Source organism: Oncorhynchus clarkii, chromosome 24, assembly GCF_045791955.1.
Source record: "Oncorhynchus clarkii lewisi isolate Uvic-CL-2024 chromosome 24, UVic_Ocla_1.0, whole genome shotgun sequence".
In the NCBI taxonomy this organism is placed as follows: domain Eukaryota; kingdom Metazoa; phylum Chordata; class Actinopteri; order Salmoniformes; family Salmonidae; genus Oncorhynchus; species Oncorhynchus clarkii.
The window spans coordinates 7,684,887-7,709,582 of record NC_092170.1 but is presented as its reverse complement, the minus strand read 5'-3'; the positions used below and the strand labels follow the sequence as shown (position 1 = coordinate 7,709,582).

General features: G+C 42.7%; 1 protein-coding gene across 1 annotated transcript in view; it reads right to left on the bottom strand.

Annotated features, from left to right (window-relative positions):
* The window catches only part of LOC139382265 (latent-transforming growth factor beta-binding protein 4-like), a 66,098-nt gene extending 42,268 nt beyond the window's left edge, over positions 1 to 23,830 (bottom strand). The window contains exons 1-3 of the mRNA XM_071126132.1: positions 23,724 to 23,830; positions 12,023 to 12,237; positions 7,430 to 7,642 (exon numbers count right to left, since the gene is read on the bottom strand). Of these exons, the coding sequence (XP_070982233.1) occupies positions 7,430 to 7,642; positions 12,023 to 12,173 (364 nt within the window). The 5' untranslated portion in view covers positions 12,174 to 12,237; positions 23,724 to 23,830. The remainder of the gene's footprint in view (positions 1 to 7,429; positions 7,643 to 12,022; positions 12,238 to 23,723) is intronic.
* Between the last annotated feature and the right edge of the window lie 866 nt (positions 23,831 to 24,696).

The following is a 24,696-nucleotide window of genomic DNA, read 5'->3' as shown; positions in this document are numbered from 1 at the left end:
CCAAAAAAGGAGGTCCAAAAAAGCCGCTACCGATTAATCGGCCAATTTTTTTACCTGTGTATTTGTAATAATGACAATTACAACAATACTGAATGAACACTTATTTTAACTTAATATAATACATCAATAAAATCAATTTAGCCTCAAGTAAATAATGAAACATGTTCAATTTGGTTTAAATAATGCAAAAACTAAGTGTTGGAGAAGAAAGTAAAAGTGCAATATGTGCCATGTAAGAAAGCTAACGTTTCAGTTCCTTGCTCAAAACATGAGAACATATGAAAGCTGGTGGTTCCTTATAACATGAGTCTTCAATATTCCCAGGTAAGAAGTTTTAGGTTGTAGTTATTATAGGAATTATAGGACTATTTCCCTCTATACCATTTGTATTTCAATAACCTTTGACTATTGGATGTTCTTATAGGCACTTTAGTACTGCCAGTGTAACAGTATAGCTTCCATCCCTCTCCTCGCTCCTCCCTGGGCTCGAACCAGCAACACAACGACAACAGCCACCCTTGAAGCAGCGTTACCCATGCAGAGCAAGGGGAACAACTACTAGAAGGCTCAGAGCGAGTGACGTTTGAAACTCTATTAGCGCGCGCTAACAAGCTAGCCATTTCACTTCGGTTACACCAGCCTCATCTCGGGAGTTGATAGGCTTGAAGTCATAAACAGCGCAATGCTTGACGCACAACGAAACGCTGCTGGCAAAACGCACAAAAGTGCTGTTTGAATGAATGTTTATGCGCCTGCTTCTGCCTACCACCGCTCAGCCAGATACTTAGATACTTGTATGCTCAGTCAGATTATATGCAACGCAGGACACGCTAGATAATATCTAGTAATATCATCAACCATGTGTAGTTAACTAGTGATTATGATTGATTGTTTTTTATAAGATACGTTTAATGCTAGCTAGCAACTTACCTTGGCATACTGCATTCGCGTAACAGGCAGGCTCCTCGTGGAGTGCAATGAGACTAGTTAACTGTAAGGCTGCAAGATTGGTTCCCCCAAGCTGACAAGGTGAATATCTGTCGTTCTGCCCCTGATCGAGGCAGTTAAACCACCGTTCCTAGGCTGTCATTGAAAATAAGAATGTGTTCTTAACTGACTTGCCTAGTTAAATAAAGAATTATATAATATAATATATAAAATAAAATAAATCGGCACCCAAAAATACAGATTTCCAATTGTTCCGATTCCGATTAATCGGTCGACCTCTAATACACACGACTCCCAACACCATCATTAAGTTTGCCGACGACAGAACGGTGGTAGGCCTGACTGATCACCAAAGACGATGAGACAGCCTAAATTGAGGAGGTCAAGGGCCTGGCAGGATGGTGCTAAGACAACAACCTCTCCCTCAACATCAGCAAGATAAGGGAGTTTATCGTGGACTACAGCAAATGGGTGGGGGGGACCGAACGCGCCCCCAGTCATATCGACACAGCTGTAGTAGAGCAGGTCGAGAGCATCAAGTTCACGAAGGACCTATCATGACCCAAACACAACAACACAGTCGTGAAGAGGGCACAACAATGTCTCTTCCCCTTCAGGATGATGAAAAGGTTTGGCATCTGATAGAAGAATTTGTATGTTTAAGATAATGACTAAAGTATTCCACCCTGAAACTGTATAACTGTGTGAAATGTGTTAGAATCATAAGAATATCATCTGATTATGTGTGTAGCTTGGTTAGAATTATAACTAGGGTAATGTATTATTTTGTAGCTATGCAAGCAGGGAGCAACTGTGAGACGAGATAACTATGTATGGGGGTAGTGGGATAAATACTGCCTGTCTAAGCAGGGAGTAGCCTATGATAAGAAATTGTGTGTGTGTATGTGTATAAAAAGACTGGCACTGCATTTGAGGGGCAGAGCGCTCTCTGAATAAAGTGTTGATCTATTGCAGACTGGTACTTTGTCTAATTCTTCATTAACCAGAGCCTTACAACCTCTGAGAATTGGTCAAAGCTATAAAATAGTTCAGTTAGAACATTGGGATAAAACTTCTCGTGACAGCATCGGCCCTCAGATCCTCAAAAAGAACTACAGCGGCACCATTGAGAGCATCTTGACTGGCTGCATCAGCGCTTGGTATGGCAACTGCTCGGCATCTGACCGCAAGGCGCTACAGAGGGTAGTGTGTAGTACATCACCGGGGCCAAACTCCCTGCCATCCAGGACCTCTATACCAGGTGGTGTCAGAGGAAGGACCTATAAATTGGCAAAGCCTCCAGCCAAACAAGTCATAGACTGTTCTCTCTGCTACCGCATGGCAAGCGGTACCGGCACACCAAGTCTGGGACCAAAACACTCCTGAACAGTTTCTACCCCCAAGCCATAAGACTGCTGAACAGTTAATCAAATGCCTACCAGGACTATTTACATTAGCTAGGTTTCCATCCAATTGGCGACAGATTTTAATGCTAATATTCTCAAATCTGCATATGCACATATTCCCAGCAGAGATGTTTCCATCAAATGTACTTTTTGCAGATCAAAGGCTGTACGTGATGACGTAGTGCACATACAAATCCATTTTGCGGTTAAATTCCCATGTGCCGAATATAAATACAAGTTAAATGGGTTTCCATCGCATTTTCAACTCCACTGATGGTTTTCTCACAAACAATGTTGTCACGTTCTGACCTTTATTTCCTTTGTTTTGTATTTATTTAGTATGGTCAGGGCGTGAATTGGGTGGGCAGTCTATGTTTGTTTTTCTATGTTTTGGGGTATTTCTATGTTTCGGCCTAGTATGGTTCTCAATCAGAGGCAGGTGTCATTAGTTGTCTCTGATTGAGAATCATACTTAGGTAGCCTGGGTTGCACTGTTTGTTTGTGGGTGATTGTCTATGTTGATGGCTTGTTTCAGCACAGGTCTCATTTTGTAGCTTCACGGTCGAATTTGGTTTATTGTTTTTGTTACTCGTTTGTATAGTGTTCAGTCTTTCTTGATTAAAGATTTACCATGGACACTTACCACGCCGCATTTTGGTCTTCCGATCCATCTCGCCTCTCCTCTTCAGATGAAGAGGAGGACGACCGTGACAAATGTTGAGTTATATAGCGAGTGTACCCACTCTGGAATTGGCACGTGTGCTCGAGAGCGCACGTATAACCTACATGTTGAAATTACTACGAACAAAAGAGCGAGATCATTTTTATTTGTCAAACGGCAGCCAAGCATTATTATCATGTCACCAGAATAAGACCCTTGATATTTATTGGAAAGGATCACCACCTTGCAATTTCAACACACTGTGAAGTTAATAATAAATTGATTTCATCTGTAGCCTAATAAACTGCATGCATTCCCGACATAGTGGGAGGACCACACAATGTCATCTTGCGACTCCCGAGTTTACTTCGATATGATGGTTATTATATCAGTATATGCACATAAAGGCATTTCCACAAGCGTTTCTCGCATAATACATTTTGCCTACACAAAAAGATCCCAAAAAGATCCCATCTAGCGTATTTTGTTTTGTCGACATTTTAAAAGTTTACAGAAAAAATGATGTTTCCATCAGGCCTGTCATGACATTATTTATCGGACATGTACTTTATTCGCATAAAAAGGTTGGAGGTTAACCTGGTTACCGACCCGTTTTATTATTTATTGTATTTTGTGCACACTCACTAGATTCTACCCACACCCTACATACGCTCACACACATGCATATTGATGGTACACACACGCGCACGGACACACACACACACACATGCATATTGACGGTACACACACACACACACACATGGATATTGACGGTACACACACACACACACACACACACACACACACACACACACACACACACACACACACATGCATATTGACGGTACACACACACACACACACACATGCATATTGACGGTACACACACACACACTTTTTAACAGTTTATTAGGCCACAGATTAAATAAATCATTATTAAATTCACAGGGTGGGGAAAGTGCAAGGTGATATAAATAAATATCAAGTAAGCATTTCACAGTAAAGTCTACATCAATACAATTTGATTTGTTACCCAATTAAACAGATGGCTCTTAGTGGCAATAATTAGGGTGTAGAATTTTATCGCATTATGTAATCTAGGTAATTCAAGAGCCATCTTTAAGGCAGTCGTCTTAAACATTGCAACACATCTTGTGCATTCGTTTACCACCCCCTATAAACCAGAGAGGTTGTTATGGAGCCTGGATATAAATGATGTGATGATGGTAACAAGCCAGCGCTGATGGACATGATGGTAGCAGAGGAAACACGTGGCTGTGATTAGCTTCATATGCAACGGCCCTAGTCGCGTCCGTCCATCATTTCCAAACATTATGCAACTAACTCCTCTCATCTCAACTCTCAAACATCTAAAAAGCCCCCCGTCTAGGGTCAAGGCACTCTGGCTCAGAACATAAAACTAAGGCTTGTTCAGAAACTATGAGGAAGTACAATCACTCTGGCCCGGTGTATCAAAACACAGACAAAAACACACAATCTCTCTGATTAGCCAGACACGAGGCAGCCGTGGTCTGGTCACTGAAGTTTAGTTTTATTACTGAACAAATGCAGCTAATCTCCACTTAATCCCTGGACGGATTTGGAGTCTTGTGTCGGTCTGCCTTAATGTCTCAGTCTAGGAGGCAGCGAGTGTGTAAAGATGTCGCACTTCGAATGACTGCATTATAGAAACGAGTACGCAAGATTACAAGCTGGGCAACAAGATCAAGAGGAAGGGTGAAGAAATAACAGGCGTAAGGGAGAGAGAGATGGTGAGAGAGAGAGACAAAGAGAGACAGAGACAGAGAGAGATAGAGAGACAGAGAGAGAGACAGAGAGAGAGAGAAATGAGGTGAGAGAGAGATAGAGAAATGAAGAGAGAGAGAGAGACAGACACAGAGAGAGAGAGAGAGAGAGAGAGAGAGAGAGAGAGAGAGAGAGAGAGAGAGAGAGAGAGAGAGAGAGAGAGATGGTGAGAGAGATAGAGAGACAGAGAGAGACAGAGAGAGAGAGAGAAATGAAGAGAGAGAGAGAGAAATGAAGAGAGAGAGAGAGAGAGATGGTGAGAGAGAGAGAGAGACAGAGAGAGAGAGAGAAATGAAGAGAGCGAGAGAGAGAGAGAGAGAGAGAGACAGAGAGATAGAGAGACAGAGAGAGAGAGAGATAGAGAGACAGAGAGAGACACAGAGAGAAATGAAGAGAGAGAGAGAGATGGTGAGAGAGAGAGAGACAGAGAGAGAGACAGAGAGAGAGAGACAGAGAGAGATAGAGAGACAGAGAGAGAGAGAAATGAAGAGAGAGAGAGAGAGAGAGAGACAGAGAGAGATAGAGCGACAGAGAGAGAGAGAGACAGAGAGAGAGAGAGAAATTAAGAGAGAGAGAGAGAGATGGTGAGAGAGAGAGAGAGAGAGAGAGAGAGAAATTAAGAGAGAAAGAAATTAAGAGAGAAAGATGGATAAGGAAAGATAGAGAGAGAGCGAGAGAGAGAGACAGATAGGAAGAAATGAAGAGAGAGATGGATAAAGAAAGATGGAGAGAGAGAGAGAGAAAGAAATGAAGAGAGAGATGGATAAAGAAAGATGGAGAGAGAGAGCGAGAGCGAGAGAGAAAAGGGGGAGAGTACAGTACAGTATTTACTACCCTGTACAGAATATAACCCTAAATGTGGTTTAAGACATCATGATATATCTCCTCTGTGCACCTGCATGTTGAGACCAGTGATATACTGTAGGAGACCTGGCTTGTGCATCTTCTTGACACTCAGGAATAACAAACAGAGAATCAGCTGAATCCAGCTGGTCTACATTTCAAACTTTTCTCCTCATGTCTTCTCTGGAAGCCTAGAGTCTCAATGTGGGTCGCTAGAGCCACACTTGAATAACCTCCGTAAAAATGACTTGAAGGGAAAGTCAGACATGGAATTAACTAAAATATAAACACAACATGTAAAGTGTTGGTTCCATGTATCATGAGCTGAAATAAGATCTCAGAATTTTTCCATACACAAAAAATGCTAATTTCTCTCAAATTCGGTGCACAAATTAGTCTACATCCCTGTTAGTGATCATTTCTTCTGCCAAGATAATCCATCCACCTGACAGGTGTGGCATATCAAGAAGCTGATTAAACAGCATGATCATTACACGGGTGCACCTTGTGCTGGGGACAATAAAAGGCCACTCTAGCTCAGGACCTCCACATCCAGCTTCTTCACCTGTGGGATCGTCTGAGACGAGCCACCCGGACAGCTATGGGCAGGCATAAGCTACGGACAACGAACACAACTGCATTTTACTGATTGAAATTTGAATGCACAGAGATACCGTGACCAGATCCTGAGGCCCATTGTCGTGCCATTCATAATGACAATGCACGGCCCCATGTCACAAGGATCTGTACACAATTTCTGGAAGCTGAAAATGTCCCAATTCTTCTATGGTCTGCATACTCACCAGACATGTCAACATTGAGCATTTTTGGGATGCTCTGGATCGACATGTATGACAGCGTGTTCCAGTTCCCGCCAATATCCATCAACTTCGCACAGCCATTGAAGAGGAGTGGGACAATATTCCACAGGCCACAATCAAAAGCCTGATCAACTCTATGCAATTGAGATGTGTCGCGCGGCATGAGGCAAATGGTGGTCACACTAGATAATGACTGGTTTTCTGATCCAAGCCCCTACTTTTCTTTTAAGGTATCTGTGACCAACAGATGCATAGCTGTATTCCTAGTCATGTGAAAACTATCAATATGGCAACAGACAGAAAGAACATCCAAAGAACAAATGATTCACTGTCATAAGATCACACATTACACACACAGTCTGAGAGGAGATAGAGATTCCCTGGCATGTAGAATGGATCCATCAAAGAGTACATTAACCTTGATGTTTGGTCATACATTCCTCAAGGTGCTGGAAGGGAGACAATCTTTCTGTTTTTGTCTATCCCTCTCTCTCTCACACACACACATGCACACGCATACACTATTTGAAGTGGATCTCATGTAAGCATGGTCCCAACGCAGTTGCTCTGAGCCTGGGTAAATATGTGCACGTCTGAATGGTCGCCTCTCAAGACGGTGTGAATACCTGTAAAGGAGGCCAGCAGAGCCAAGGGGCTACTTTCTCATCCCTCCAACCTGTCCACATTTAAGGTCTAGCCCTTACCATTCTCCCAAACCCGTCTCCACCACTGACCTAAAATCACAGTGATGCTACAACCACACCTCCAGCTCATCATTCCCAGTGGCTTACCCATAATGTCACTCTGTCTGGACCCCAGAGTGGAAGGTCTCAGTGGGGCAAATGAAGCCCGAGTTGAGTCCTCTGGCTACTAGGAGAGAATACAGTATACTACATGCTTACAGAGAGAGATGGTAAACAGAGATAACAAGTGAGATAACTTACAGACTCTGAAGCCCGGTCCCAGCGCAGCCCGGCCCCCCTGTTCACTGTTGTAGAGGGTGGTCACATTGCCCTGCTCGCAGAAGTTGGTGCAGCGTCCCTGGGTGCAGCGCACCTTGCAGATGGTCGGGGTGAAGAGCACTTTGATGCGCTCAGCTCCTCTCCTTCCTGCCCCTGCTGCCGTTCCTCCTCGGTGGCCGGCGGTCTGGTTGCTGGCTGGAAGGGGGAAGAAGACGAAGCAGAGGTAGAGCAGCGGTAGGAGCATGAGTCTGGGTCTGAGCTGGAGCATGGTGCCGTCTGTTTACTGACGATGCATCCCACGGAGAAGAGACACCACAGAGATCCACGAGAAGAGCTGCCGTGCACGGCAGGAAGAGATGTGAGGGGAAGACCAGGGAATTCCACGCTTACTCTTACGCTTCTTTCAATCACACACACTCTCTCTCTCTCTCTCTCTCACTCTCTTGCAACTAGCGCAGGACGAGGAGGGGAAGGAAGAGAGGAGAAGGAAAAAAAAGAAAAACAGACCCAATGCTTCCCTTCTTTTTTCCCTAAACACACCAACCAAAGAAATTATGAACTTTGAGGAGGGAAGCACCCGTGTGTGTGAGTGCTACATAAAAAAAAGAATTCTTAAGAGAGAGTGCCTGTCCACTTAATTGGAAGCAGTATAGCGAGAATGCTCTGGGCGAGCCTCCAAACACAATGTTTATAAGGGATCCAATCCATCCCCCTGCACTGGGAACTCTTCACTGCGGCCCCTGACCCTCTCTCTGTACCCTGCCGTTATGCTGTAACTGTAATCTGTTTTGTTCCCCCCCCTTTTCCTTGTACTCCCCCCTCCCCCCTCTAGTTTCATAACATGGACCATTTTGTCATCTGAGGAAGAGACAAGGAGGGAGTTGGGTGGGTGATGCAAGGTTTGAGTTTCAGGTCCTCGCTGGCGTTGTAAACTGTGGTGGTGAAGTCATCTTTCTCTCTCTCGTTCTGCTCATAAGGGAGCGGGAAAGGGGGATGGGTATTTTCCTTTCACTACGCATTTTTAGAGATGTCATTTCACAAGCCCCACAGGCTCTTCCATGACATACACAATGTGCATTAAACCTGTTGCCTTACCGAGCCAGCTCATTCCTGAGCAACAGGGGAAAGAAACAAGCTGCATCCACGTTGCACTGGCTCACATCAGTCTTACTTGGACCTGTAGGCCCACTAGGGTGAAATCACATCACTTTCACTAAACTAAAACATCACATGAGAAAACTATAGGAGTCAAATGTTTAAAAAAATCCTTTTATGGTCATTCATGGATATAAACCCCCAGAAACATCCCAACTCGATTCGGAAAAAAGGAGGTTGGTTGGAAACACCTCAATTATTTTGCTCGGAAAGGAATGGTAAAGAATGGAAAATATAGAAAAACAATTTATTAAGAGATTCATTGTAATGCTAAAGTTATGAGCTAAAACTGTATGGTCGTTAGCTTTACAAACATGACTTGTTCTTTATATTCACTAATAATGAATCCCTAAGCAAAGCTGAGCAGAAATGCCTTGTCCAGTTTGGAAGACAAACAGCTGCGTTGGACTGGGCTCAAACACAGGTGCCCCATTACAACAATATCTCCAGTATCACCAGTATAAAACCTGGAAGACAGGAATGGGAGGACAGCGAAGCGAGGCACACGCTAGCCAACTTCACCAAGGCCCTAGACCACATCAAAGGCTAGGTGAGGTTAAGTGCTGAGAGAATGATGTTTTACTTGAAGCTTATGGGTCATCAACAATTTAGGGAGAATGACCTAATACAGGTCATGGGAACGGACCAAGCTAGGACTTAGAGAGAGCTAGGTTCTGTAACAGCTCCTCCTGGGTTCTGAAAGGAACTACAGGTACACTGGTACTTTGCTCAGTGGTCATCCCGTATATGGAGTGTCTGAACCACCTGAGGAGGCAGTCTCCCTGCCCCCTCTGTTTGTGTAACAGCCCTTTGGCACTGCACTGCTCGTCTGACCCGCACCTGTAGCTCAACCTGGCCTGGCCCAGAGAAGTTAGTCATTATGGGCCAGGACTGGGAGGCTGGGAGTTGGGATACACTGCCAGAAAGAGAGAGAGAGGGGAGGGCCTTGGCGTAGGCTAGGACACACAGTAAATGACCATGCTACCGCTGGGACGAGCCGTCTGGGTCTGGACTGTGGGTTCCTGTCTTGCTGGGGGAGGAGGAGGTATTGGTGTCTGCTCAGGACAGGTGTTGTTCACAATGTTTTCTTGTATGGGTCAAAGAGGTCACAGTTCAGGTTATTTTGCCTCCTTTTTAAGTGTTTTATGAGGGATATTAGTCAATGTAAAAACTGTAGTCCAATTAGCATTCACTTATAACTTTTCAAATACTGCCATAAAAATGCTCCAAGGTTGGGGATTATTAGCTATGGTAAATTGCTGTTAGTTAGCCAGTAAATCATATGAATCCGAACGTGAAGTTTCACCCTGGAGGAAGCAAGTCCTTTATGTTTAGGTCCTGCAGGTGCAGGACATTTAGTGCAGCCTGGGTCTCTGTCTCAGTGCACTCAATCCCTCTGCCAGTTGTCCAGACCAGTCCTCCTCACACACACAACCACATGTTCCCCAGATAGGAGTATTATTCCAATTACAAACAGGAAGCTCTGCTCCATGTACAACAGATTGCCCCTTCACACATGGAAGCAACAGCTACCAAAATACTATCAATCAGTCTAGTGGCTCTGTAAAGGACCAAGAATGGAACTGTGTGTGTGTGTTGTTTATCTTCATGGAGGATGAGTGTGTATACGTCTGCATGATGGCCTTTATGTTTGCAGGGTTTTTCTCCAGCCTTGTCCAAGGCAAATCAGCAGATCAACATTATGATGATGATTGAACGATTGGAAATAACTCCCCACATTACATAGCAGACTTTGGTTTATGACCCTTAAACGGGCGTGCTAACTCTTTGTTAGTTTTAAAATTACATTTCTTTAGTGAGATTACCAAGTGTGATTGACAGGTGTGAAAACGGAAATGACAGTATAATGATCACTTCAGTGGTCAATGGCCCTGTCAACTCTTAGCCCATAGGGGATTGCAAAGGGAGGGAACATGAAGTATTTATCTTGTGTTAACAAAGACGTTATTCATACACAGCAACTGTTCATCTACAATGCTCCTGTTTGCCACTCAAAAGAGGAGAAGCCCTCTCTGACTCCCGGGACGATTAAACCGATAGAGGAATTTAGAGAAGGACCTTTTACACAAACATTTGCAGGAAGAAAAAAAACATCCAAGCACTTGCGTACTTAAAGAGGCCAGGGGACACAAAAAACTAGGACCATCAGCCCTTGTGGAATGTTGACAGATTGCCTTGAAAATGTTGAGCACTTTCTCACTTCTAGGAAAAAAATCTGAAAAAATTAAAAACCTGACCCTTACCTCTCTGATTTGGAAACTTGGATTAAAGCTTTATAGCAGATATTTAAATTGGGTTTGAGGGGAAAATCAAGCATTATAGAGTCATACTCTCTCTCCATGCGAAACAACATGCTCTGTTCGAGTGACTTTCACCATTTGGATATTATAGGAGAGTAGGGCACAGCAGTGTTATGTAGATACAGCTGTACAATACTTAGAATGGGCCTTACACTGTTAGGCAAACCAGGTTGCTGAGAGAAATATAGTGCTCTTGCTTGTGGTGTTGGGTAAGTGCAACTAATGTGCTATTTTGCTATGAGATCATGTCTTGAATAGCGCTGAGTGATAGGCCTAACCATTACACTACCCTACAAGTCAGTAGTGTAAAGTTGTCAGAGCTATGTGTCGCAGCTAAAACTGAATACCACACCAGAGAACTTGCGATACATTCAGTACATAAACTAAAATATGGTTTGCCATATTATGGCAGGCCAACTAATGCCAGTTGCAAACAGGTAATTTACTCCTATTAGATTCCGCTACTATGGAGTTAAGATCTGAGCTAAAGGGACTGGAATCTCATTGTGGGAGATTATGTCCACCCTCGTAAAAAATATAACAGTTTAACCCTTTCGATTAGATTGGTTTCCACATGCCATAAGGGCATTTTGGCAGGAGATTTGGGGTTTCCCATTAGTTAAACATTGTCCATCATCTGGGCCATTACTGTACCTATGCCAGTTGGCCAAGAAAAACAATGTCAGGAATTGGTCACAATGGGTTTTGAGGGTACGTACCGGTCTGACCGATAACCTTATCTTATTCCTAAAGTGTAAACAACTAGGACATGGGTTAAATCATCCAAATAAGTCAGGGTGTTTTATTTTTGATGTGGAAAGTTTTCGTGGCAAATTCCATGCTATGTTCATGGATGTACCCACACGATATCTATTCTAAACACATTACTTTGTCACCACCAGTCCATTGGGAGCAAGGCATTCGAACATCAACACCCTGTTAATCACAACAAGCAAGAACCTAACACAATATGATATCTGATCATTTGCTGCCATGACAAGTATAATATTACTCATCACAACAACCTACGCTTTCAGCACATAGTGTAGTCAAAGTAAGAGAGGCTGGGTGTCTAAGTGAAGGGCCTGTCTGTACTCACCTGCAGGTGGGCTCGCGTGGACAGTGTACTGGCCCTTCTGGGTGTGGAAGCTCTTGACACTTGTGGTCTGGGTGTCCTGTAGGTCTGACTGTGAGGCTGATTGGAGCTTCTTCCTCTCTGTCTCGATGTGTTTCATCAGGATGGTGGTCATCTTGTCGCCTCGACCGCCACGGGCCAATGCCTTCTTTAGTAGCAGTAACTGGGCCTCCTGCAGACTGAACGGAGACACAACACAGTCAACAGACACTCAACAGACTGGGCCTCCTTCAGTTTGGACAGGGGCGACTACAGACAGTCAACAGACTGGGCCTCCTTCAGACTGGGCAGGAGAGACAACAGACAGAATGTCAACAAGTACAGTAACTAAGAGTGTGTATAGTATAACTCATTGCCGTGCGCTTGTTACTACTGACAGCAATTTAGAACACTAGATTAGCAGCTAGATAAACTCCCTGGCCTAAAGATTTACTCACTGTATTGTTTACATGGGGGTACAGATACACTATTGTAGTGTATTATGCAAGCAACTATAGCTAGTTAATTCAATTAGAGACTTATTTGATCAGCACCAACTCTCCTACAGCGTCTGCCAAGAAATGAAAGAAAACCCATGACATGTTCATCCATGTTTTTTTTATACACAGTTATCAGTTTATCAGCTTGTTGGGGCAGACACACTGACTAGGCCGGAGACTTATCGGCCAGACTCCATGTCTTTCTCAAGCCCTAAGGTCTTCTTGGCCCAGGGTTGTTTGGCAATTCACGGTTTCCATGGCAAATGGATAAAACATGGAAAAAAAGGGGCAGGAGCTTAGCCAATGTTGTAAGCAGGGTCTGGATTACTTTTTTGATATTGCCCAAGTAAACCTTCTCGCATGTATTTACAGTGCATTCGAGTGTACCTGCGGCACTCTCAATAGAGTACACACACCCACCTTATTTCCACTCAATCATACAGTAATACCATTTTAGTACGCCTTGTAAGCCAGCAACCTAGATGTTTTTATTTGTATTTCTCTGCAGTTGTTTTTCTAACACACCTCAAAAGTCTGCTCAGACTTCATATTTTGGCCTCAAGTGAGCCATGAGAGCAATGTGTCTGACGTACTGTAGACTATAACACAAACATAAAAACATTCACCTTAAACATTCACCTTAAATACTGTTTTACTGCACTAAAGCAGGAGATGGATGTTTGAAAGATAGTTTTACATAATGGAAAGCCTGTGTAAAAGAAGAGCAATCATGGGCGGTTGTTATTTGAGAGATGCACTATATCCAATTAGTCATTATTAAAAATGATATATTTGGCTCACTCTCTACTAGTGTTGGGCTGTATCTAGATGTTTATATCGTCATACCGTCCTTCTCACATCCCGGGATTTACGGTATTTGCGGTTTAGTACACAAGGGGGCACTAAAAGCACAAAATGTGTCTATTACCAGAATGCTAACAAAATTAGCACAAGTAATAGCGAATTTCCATAGAGGCTGCTAGCTAAATATGCTAACGAGCGCATACGAAAATAAACGAATTGCAAAGACAGGAAATCCAGCTCATAAAGTTATACATATATAGGTAGTAGCTACCAAATATCATGTTTTGTTGAGTTTGAACATTTTGAAGCAAATGTGAAAGAGAGACATTGTGCAAATGAACAAAGTTTTGACGCATGCTTGTTTGAAGGAACAACACTTGCTCTGGAGCAGCATGTGTACAAGCTGTGTCTGTGTGGAGTCTGGAGTCGCTAGGGCAATGATCTACCGGCCTGCTCTGCTCAGAGAATAGGGCGAGGAGCAGACTGAGAGGCCAAGAAGGAGAGAAAAAACCCTCAAGGAAATCAATATAGCAGTGGCAGTTATACCGATAACTCCGACAAAGAGCTTTGACTTCTCAAACACGGCAGAAAGCTAACACTGTTTCATCCCCTGTCTCCATACTAATTTAGCCACTTTACTTAGCTAACTAGCAAGTTAAACCAAATACACAGCTATCTCAACTGATCTGGGGAACTTCACTAAGCCTCAATTGTAAAATAATGTGACAGGTGAAATGAAGAATGCGATCTGCTTCATCTCCTAACATATTGCACAAGTTGACTGCAGGTATTTACTTAAAAAGTAGCTACAAATATTAAAATGTATTGAAAAACATCTAAGGAATAGTTTACACATACATGTTATTCAACCATGTCATCCAAACTGCATGTGGGTGATTGTAAGATGAACGAGGTCCACACTCCAGGGTGGCGGTAATGCACCTTAAAGTTGGTTACCAAACACCATATCAAATTCACACAAGAAGAATAAATGAGGAAAGATGAATCAAAGAAAACTACCTAAAAACGAACCATGCTTCCCCTTTTATCTGTAGATTAATTGTCGGAGTTGAGGACACATGATTTTGTGTGACTAAAAATGGGTTCGAATTCTACAAAGGACCATATGCATTTCAGGTAAAATAACAACCCAATGTTAATCTCCCAGGACAAATTAGCTAGCAACAGCAAGCTAGCTAAATGTCCATGAATGTTTCATGTGTGTTTTGACCTGTGCTCAAATTAATATAGTTGGTTCAGAGTTGGTTTTGGTATTTAACTGTGTGTCATGAACGCATCTGGTAGACATAAACAAAATCAACATGCGCACTATGGTTTGGTTAGCCATGTATGAATCTCTCAGTAGTTGAGAGACACTTGAACCTCGAAGTTGGATATGTTTTGGTGATAGCATCATTTTGATATTCCCCAGCTGAACATGTAGTCCTGACCTGCACTTGACTGACAATAACTTGTGGGGGGGCAGACCTTGAAACAAACATCCAACATCAAACAGATTCAGTGGAGGTACATAGTGGGGGTAGGGATAAAGCCAGTGTTCTTCATTACAGTGAGGAGTGTGGTGAATGCAAAATCAAACAAATGGGAGGCCAGTTCATTCAAGCTTGAGAAATCAGCATTGGGATGACAGACCTCAGTCTGTTACAGGCTCCACCATACCAAGACAGTACTGTACACAAACCTCCCATAGTCCTTAATTAGGACTGCCAACATCCCTATGTTTTAATGCGATCAATGTTTACTTAACAACAGCAAGCTAGCTAAATGTCCATGAATGTTTCATGTGTGTTTTGACCTGTGCTCAAATTAATATAGTTGGTTCAGAGTTGGTTTTGGTATTTAAAACTGCGTGTCACCACTGTGGAAAACCTCTAGGAATGAGCTTTACATCTAGATAGGATGTGGTTCAATTATGTTGAAATATTTTTTTGTAAAGTCTAATCTCTCAACACATAGATCAACAACGGGGTGAAAAGCATGTTGACATTTAGTGTGTCACTAATCCATGAGGTGGAAGTCAGCCTACTGTGCCGGCTGCAATGTGCTGGCATTTCAATAGTCTATTGTGTGTATGCTGTTTATCTATGCTGTTTATCTAGGATCGACCCTCTTCCTTCCCCTGCTGAAGTCAGTGCACTGCAACCAGGTCAACACTGCAAGATGGCACTCCTAGATTACCGCACTGCTTTCACACATACAGCTCCGTTCTGCCTAGTTGAAAACGCTCCGACGTGTCATAGCCCACTCTGTCTAGGCAGACTTCAGTCCGTGCGATGCCGTTCCCAGATTACAGCACTGTTTTTTCAGACAGACAGCGGTTCTGCCTCGTTTCAGATGCCTATGTCATTCTGTGGAATTCTGAGTGCACTGTGCCTGCAGACAGAGTGATCTTACAGAGTCTACCTGTGGCCAAGCCACTAGTACAGAACTGCATGGGTGTGTTAGGAGTATTTACCTACATTACATACTACATTTACTTTCTTATGGATGGATACCTGTTGAGTACCATGGATCTAGTGAATCAGTAACCCAAGATATTTACTTAGTTACAGTTTAGCATTAGCATCGTTGAACGCAAAACAATGAGAATAGTTGGAATAGGACCCCTTTTAGCGTGTTCCAAAAAGGTTGCCTAAATCAACTCCGAGTAACTTGAAATCAAGCAGGAGCAACTTGCTACCAAAAGAGGTTTAAAAGCTTTGGACAGGGAATTAGTTTTACCTAAAAACATTATGAAACTATTTGGACACGTCGCTAAAATTCTATCTAATATCCTGATCCCTGGGTGTTGTTGCTGGGCAGAATGATTAAAAGCCAAGAGAATAGAGATAAGGAAAAGTCAAACTATGAAGAGGCACTGGGGTCATACACTAAGAACAAATAGAGCTTATGTCTAACTGTCTCAGAACCAGACTAAACCCAGACGTGTGTGTGTGTGTGTGTGTGTGTGTGCGTGTGTATGATGACAGGGAGCAGGGAGCCGGCCTGGTGGTCTGAGGCATTTCACTTAGACTGGACAGAATACAGCAGAGATGGATGGTCAGTGGTTAAACCTATTCCATCAATCTGACCTACAGCACCACAGTCTAGCAGATTGCCTGTAATCCTATAGAATGGCCATAGTAATGCATACATACTAGAGGTCGACCGATTAATCGGAATGACTGATTAATTAGGGCCGATTTCAAGTTTTCATAACAATCGGAAATCTGTATTTTTGGGCGCCGATTTTGTTTTTTATTTTTTATACCTTTATTTTACTAGGCAAGTCAGTTAAGAACACATTCTTATTTTCAATGACGGCCTAGGAACGGTGGGTTAACTGCCTTGTTCAGGGGCAGGATGACAGATTTTCACCTTGTCAGCTCGGGGGATCCCTCTTGCAACCTTACAGTTAACTAGTCTCATTGCACTCCACGAGGAGCCTGCCTGTTACGCGAATGCAGTAAGCCAAGGTAAGTTGTTAGCTAGCATTAAACTTATCTTATAAAAAACAATCAATCAAACATAATCACTAGTCAACACATGGTTGATGATATTACTAGTTTATCTAGCGTTGCATATAATCGATGCAATGCTGGGGGATGATTTAACAAAAGCACATTTGCGAAAAAAGCACAATCGTTGGACGACTGACTATACCTAACCATAAACACCAATGCCAATAATATCTTAAAATCAATACACAGAAGTATATATTTTTAAAACTGCATATTTAGCTAAAAGAAATCCAGGTTAGCAGGCAATATTAACCAGGTGAAATTGTGTAATTTCTCTTGCGTTCATTGCACTCAGAGTCAGGGTATATGCAACAGTTTGGGAAGCCTGGTTAATTGCAAACTAATTTGCCAGAATTTTACGTAATTATGACATAACATTGAAGGTTGTGCAATGTAACAAGAATATTTAGACTTATGGATGCCACCCGTTAGATAAAATACTGAACGGTTCCGTATTTCACTGAAATAATAAACCTTTTGTTTTCGAAATTATAGTTTCCGGATTCGACCATATTAATGACCAAAGGCTCGTATTTCTGTGTGTTATTATGTTATAATTAAGTCTATGATTTGATAGAGCAGTCTGACTGAGCGATGGTAGGCAGCAGCAGGCTCGTAAGCATTCATTCAAACAGCATTTTCGTGCGTTTTGCCAGCAGCTCATCGCAAGCACAGCGCTGTTTATGACTTCAAGCCTATCATCCTAATGGCTGGTGTAACCGATGTGAAATGGCTAGCTAGTTAGCTGGGTGTGTGCTAATAACGTTTCAAACGTCACTCGCTCTGAGACTTGGAGTAGTTATTCCCCTTGCTCTGCATGGGTCGCGGCTTTTTAGGAGCATTGGGTAACGCTGCTTCGAGTGTGGCTGTTGTCGATGTGTTCCTGGTTCGAGCCCAGGTAGGAGCGAGGAGAGGGACGGAAGCTATACTGTTACACTGGCAATACTATAGTGCCTATAAGAACATCCAATAGTCAAAGGTATATGAAATACAAATGGTATAGAGATAAATAGTCCTATAAATACTATATTAACTACAACCTAAAACCTCTTACCTTGGAATATTGAAGTCTCATGTTAAAAGGAACCACCAACTTTCATATGTTCTCATGTTCTGAGCAAGGAACTCAAACACTTTTTTACATGGCACATATTGCACTTTTACTTCTCCAACACTTTGTTTTTGCATTATTTAAACCAAATTGAACATGTTTCATTATTTATTTGAGGCTAAATTGATTATATTAAGTTAAAATAAGTGTTCATTCAGTATTGTTGTAATTGTCATTATAACAAATAAATAAATAAATAAACCGGCCGATTAATCGGTATCTGCGTTGAAAAATCATAATCGGTCGACCTCTAATACATACTGTACATCAGACAGCTTTGGCTTTGGTTCACAGTAAACACAAACATGCTCCCATTCCATGGTTTGGCTCAAAGCAGTGGATTAACGCCCCACATAGGTCGTGTCCCAAACGTCACCCTATTCCCTATGTAGTGCACTACTGTTTACCAGGGGGCGTCAAAAGTAGTGCACTACATGTGGAATATGGTGCCATTTGGGACACAACCATAGAGGTGTGATTAGTTTAAATCCAACATACTGTGGTGTCGAGGCCTGCAGAGATCAAACTGTTCACATGGATGAGGAAGCTGGGTTAGTGAAATGTGAACTCAGGAATGAGACGAGAAGCAGAGCCAAAGACGAGAGAAGACGCTCCATCCTTTCCAAGATGCATTAAATCACTCCTGGGTTTAACTTCTCCACGGTGTGTTTTTTAATCTGAAGAAGACATGATTTCATTGTACACAGACACAAACACAAGGCTCAAATCAAAGAAAGCTCCCTTAAATCCTTTGAAAGATTGCTTTGTTTGTAGTGATGCATGTGACATAGGGTGGTGATGCTCTACCTTTGGCTGGAACAGCAAGTTGGTTTGCCACGACAATACAAGACACGAAATCAAGTAGTAATCAAGAAGACATTTGTTATGTTGTAAATGTCAATAGCCTTGGTATAAAAAAAAAACAATGTTGAGGTCGCCACTGAAACAATACAATTTCACTATACACATCATCAGAAACGATTATGGTAATTCGGTCCAAATTCCCACAGAGCTGGAGGCCTCAGGCCAGTGGATATCTATTTTGCAGACAGTGTTTTTGCTGCTTTTGTGAATGAGTAGCAGTGGATGCTGGGGGTTGTAAAGGGAAACTCTGTTTTCCTCATTAGTCCTAATTGGAGACATACAGTGCCAGTCAAAAGTTTGGACACACCTACTCATTCAAGTGATTTAGTTTATTTGTACTATTTTCTACATTGTATAATGATAGAGAATACATTAAAACTATGAAATAACATATGGAAACATTTAGTAAGCAAAAAAGTGTGAAACAAATCAAAATGTTTTTTATATTTGAGATTCTTCAAAGTAACCACCCTTTGACTTGATGCCAACTTTCGCATGCTCTTGGCATTCTCTCAGGTAGTCACCTGGAATGCATTTCAATTAACAGGTATGCCTTGTTAAAAGTTAATTTGTGGAATTTCTTTCCTTCTTAATGCGTTTGAGGCAATCAGTTGTGTTGTGATAAGGTAGGGGTGGTAAAAGATCAAGTCCATATTAGGGCAAGAACAGCTTAAATAAGCAAAGAGAAATGACAGTCCATCATTGCTTTAAGACATGAAGGTCAGTCAATGCGGGAACATTTCAAGAACTTTCAAAGTTTCTTCAAGTGCAGTCGCAAAAGCCATCAAGCGCTATGATGAAACTGGCTTTCATGAGGGCCACCACAGGAAAGGAAGACCCAGAGTTACCTCTGCTGCAGAGGATAAGTTCATTAGAGTTAACTGCACCTCAGATCGCAGCCCAAATAAATGCTTCAGAGTTCAAGTAACAGACACATCTCAACATCAACTGTTCAGAGGAGGTTGTGTGAATTAGGCCTTCATGGTTGAATTTCTGCAAAGAAACCACTACTAAAGAACACCAATAATAAGAAGGGACTTGCTTGGGCCAAGAAACACGATCAATGGACATTAGACTGGTGGAAATCTGTCCTTAGTCTGACTCCAAATTTGAGATGTTTGGTTCCAATCGGTCTTTGTGAGATGCAGAGTAGGTGAACGGATGATCTCCGCATGTGTGGTTCCCAATGTGAAGCATGGAAGAGGTGTGATGGTGCTTTTCTGGTGACACTGTCAGTGATTTATTTAGAATTCAAGGCACACTAAACCAGCATGGCTACCACAGAATTCTGCAGCGATACGCCACACAAACAGAAGCGATCTGGTTTGCGCTTAGTGGGACAATCAATTATTTTCAACAGGACAATGACCCAAAACACATCTCCAAGTTGTGTAAGGGCTATTTGACCAAGGAGAGTGATGGAGTGCTGCATCAGATGACCTGGCCTCCACAATCCCCTGACCTCAACCAAATTGAGATGGTTTGGAATGAGTTGGACCGCAGAGTGAAGGAAAAGCAGCCAACAAATGCTCTGCATTTGTGGGAACTCCTTCAAGACTGTTGGAAAACAGCTGGTTGAGAGAATGCCAAGCGTGTGCAAAGCTGCCATCAAGGCAAAGGGTGGCTCCTTTTGAAGAATCTCAAACATAACATATATTTTGATTTGTTTAACACTACATGATTCCATATGTGTTATTTCATAGTTTTGATGTCTTCACTATTATTCTACAATGTAGAAAATAGTAAAAATAAAGAAAAAACCCTGGAATGAGTAGGTGTGTCCAAACGTTTGACTGGTACTGGAGCCTGTACACAGCTAGACAATGCTCCTCAAATATATAAAAACCTGACTTCAAGTGACTGGCCTCAGTACAGTAATTGAATCACTACACAAGGCAATATGGTGTACACGTGAAATAACTAAAATTGCAGTATTGTATACATTAAATAACATGGGAATTGATGTCTTTTTAACCAACTTCAACAATGCTACAAGACGACGCTGACGAGGCACATGAACCCAAAGTGGGTCGTGACACGTCAGTGTAAATTACTTTTGAGAGTTAGAATATTAGAATACACAAGGTGTAATTTCGGACATTTGGTTGTGCCAGTCACAGACAGTCACTCCAATTAGCGTTGTAAGCTAACAATGTTTATTTAGAATGTTAAGTTAGTCTAGCCATAGATTTTGTTAGTCACTTTCACTCATATCATATTAACATGGCATAAATGTGTACAATTTGAATTGCAGGAAATTAGCTTTAAATCTGCAAAGATTTCTTTCTGCCCCATGGAAAAATCTGTAGTATTTCATGGAACTTGCTTTAAAACTGCAATTTTGTCTCTACGTCCCATCGCAAAATGCTGGCAAGAGGGGCCACTAATAAAAAAAGGTGGCATGTTTTCATGAGCATGGGTCCCAGGAAAACACAGATTAATTTGGGTCCCAGGCTGAAAAAGTTGAAGAACCCCTGAACTATTATATGAATGACGAACATTAAAGTTTCCAACAGCAGTCATACACCAATGACTTTCTAATTTTGGCAAAAGACTTATGGAGACTAAAAGCTTTATTTTTCATTTCAGAGCATAAAGATGTATTTCTTTCACAGGCAATCCTACTGCATGCCTTCAAGGGCTGTTTGGTGTCTTTCCATCACTCATTTTGACCTTTGTCTGCATAATTAATGGTTTTGAAAATAAAATACTAGGTTGTAGAAACCAAATCTCTTTACTATGAACAAGAACACACACACACACACACACACACACACACACACACACACACACACACACACACACACACACACACACACACACACACACACACACACACACACACACAGCTGCTCCATTTGCAGTACAGTATTAGTTCCACTTTGATTTACAGTAGATTTTATTTGGAGAACAGTTCCACCTGCTGACTATCATGGGTAACTACACCTTAATTGTAAATTAAGTTGTTAATTGTAATGGAAGGCTGCTTTCCCATTCCGCAAACTAAAGGGTTACCTTTCTATCAGTTGAGGCTACAAAATATTGTCACAACTGGATTAAGTGTGGGATTTTTATTTGTTAACTAAAGTTTCAATTAGCTGCCAAAATAAATATTTATGATGAATAAAATGTAATCTGGTCGACAGCACAAAGCGATAAGTCTTCATATTTTTCTCAACTTATATTTCATATTATAAACTGGGTGGTTCCAGCCCTGAATGCTGATTGGCTGACAGCTGTGGTATATGAGACCGTATACAATGGCTATGACGTTTCTTTTTACTGCTCTAATTACTTTAGTAACCAGTTTATAATAGCAATAAGGCACCTCAGGGGTTTGTGGTATATGGCCAATATACCACGGCTTAGGCTGTATCCAGGCACTCCGATGTGTCGGGAGTAAGAACAGCCCTTATCCGTGGTATATTGGCCATATACCACACCCCCTCGTGCCTTATTGCTTAACTGTACTCTATATAAACCCCTGGGCTGGCACTGCGCCAACCCTCTCAATCATTTGGAAAGGTGCCACTCTTCAACCGATCGCTGCGTGCACCTGCCCACCCGTCCACCATCACTACTCTGGACGGTTCTGACTTAGAAAACGTGGACAACTACAAATACATAGGTGTCTGGTTAGACTGTAAATTCTCCTTCCAGACTCACAGCAAACATCTCCAATCCAAAGTTAAATCTAGAATTGGCTTTCTATTTCGCAAAAGAAGCATCCTTCACTCATGCTGCCAAACATACCCTCGTAAAACTGACCATCCTACCGATCCTCGACTTCGGCGGTGTCATTTACAAAATAGCCTCCAAAATACACTACTCAATAAATTGGATGCAGTCTATCACAGTGCCATCCGTTTTGTCACCAAAGCCCCATATACTACCCACCACTGCGACCTGTACGCTCTCGTTGGCTGGCCCTCACTTCATACTCGTCACCAAACCCACTGGCTCCAGGTCATCTACAAGACCCTGCTAGGTAAAGTCCCCCCTTATCTCAGCTCACTGGTCACCATAGCAGCACCCACCTGTAGCATGCGCTCCAGCAGGTATACAGTATCTCTCTGGTCACCCCCAAAACCAATTCTTCCTTTGGCCGCCTCTCCTTCCAGTTCTCTGCTGCCAATGACTGGAACGAACTACAAAAATCTCTGAAACTGGAAACACTTATCTCCCTCACTAACTTTAAGCACCAGCTGTCAGAGCAGCTCACGGATTACTGCACCTGGACATAGCCCATCTATAATTTTGCCCAAACAACTACCTCTCCCCCTACTGTATTTATTTATTTATTTTGCTCCTTTGCACCCCATTATTTATATCTCTACCTTGCACATTATTCCACTGCAAATCTACCATTCCAGTGTTTTACTTGCTATATTGTATTTACTTCGCCACCATAGCCTTTTTTTGCCTTTACCTCCCTTATCTCACCTCATTTGCTCACATTGTATATAGACTTATTTTTCTAATGTATTATTGACTGTATGTTTGTTTTACTCCGAGTGTAACTCTGTGTTGTTGTATGTGTCGAACTGCTTTGCTTTTCTTGGCCAGGTCGCAATTGTAAATGAGAACTTGTTCTCAACTTGCCTACCTGGTTAAATAAAGTTTAAATAAAAAAAATAAAAAAATTGGAAAGGTGCCCTGATTCTAACACCTGCGCTGCATCAGGTGGACCACACTAAGCGCCACAGACACACTGCACCTGTGGCCCACATGCTGGGCTAACCCAGGCCTTTGACTGGAGACTGGCACTTCAAAGCCAGCAAACTGAGAGGAGGAGGAAATGGAGGAGTAGAGAAGGGACTAAATGGCACAAGCTGGTGATGCAGTAAATCAAGGCAGTGCACAGTAAAGAGAAGTCAGAAACTCACGTAAGAGGTTGCCAGCGCACAGCGTAATATTTCTTGGTCTCTGGGTTGGTGGTGCTGGCTGGTGTCCCCGCTGTCCTCCATGCAGCTGTGGTCTCTGCGGAAACTGGGGTGGTGGTGGTGGGGATGACGGTGGTTGGTGGGAGGGTGATGGTTGGTGAGAGGCTAGTGGTAGGTGGGAGGGTGATGCTTAGTCCTGAGGTGGTGGTGCTGACCATGGGGCTGGTGGGGCGCAGTAAGGCCCAGGGAAGGCCTACGAGGCCATAGGTCACGCTTGCAAACTCACAGCGGGCCCCATAGAAGCCCGTTCTGCATTCACAGATGTTGGGCTGCCTGCACACGGCTCCGTTGTGGCAGCGTGGAAGGCACCTTGCTTCAAGTGAGGGGAGAGAGAGGAGGAGAATGTTCATTAAACCAGAATAGTGGACTGTGGTTGAGAGAGCAGAAACTCAAGCGTAAGAGGATAGCTGGTTTGTCCAGCACAACCTCAGCACAATCTCAATAAAAACTCAGTAGCACAAACAGCTTAATGTGCATTGTAACTTAACAAGGAAAACAGCCAATGGTGAATGTCAAGATTTCACTCACTAAGAAATGAAAAGGGGAGAGGAGGGAGAGAGCCATGGTCCTGGATACAGGGAGGGGGCATTCATGCATACACAATGCAAAGTTGATGGGCTCCGTGCTCCTCCAGGCCCCCAACCCTGGCCCCTAGCTCTTGATTTCTCCCATCATCCCTGGCTGGGCGTCATTGTGCCAGGGCCGAACCCCCTGGAGGGCTCCAGTAATGGCCCATTGGCCACAGACAACAACAGCGTATCCCAAACCCAGCAGCTTACCACAAATCTCCTGGCCGCCTCCATGAATAGCGATGGGCACCGCTTACTGACATTGTTTCGGGAGTTGTACACGGAAACACTTTTTCTCCATGGATTTTTTCACATGAAGGCTAACACAATGTGCTCAAACAGAAGTG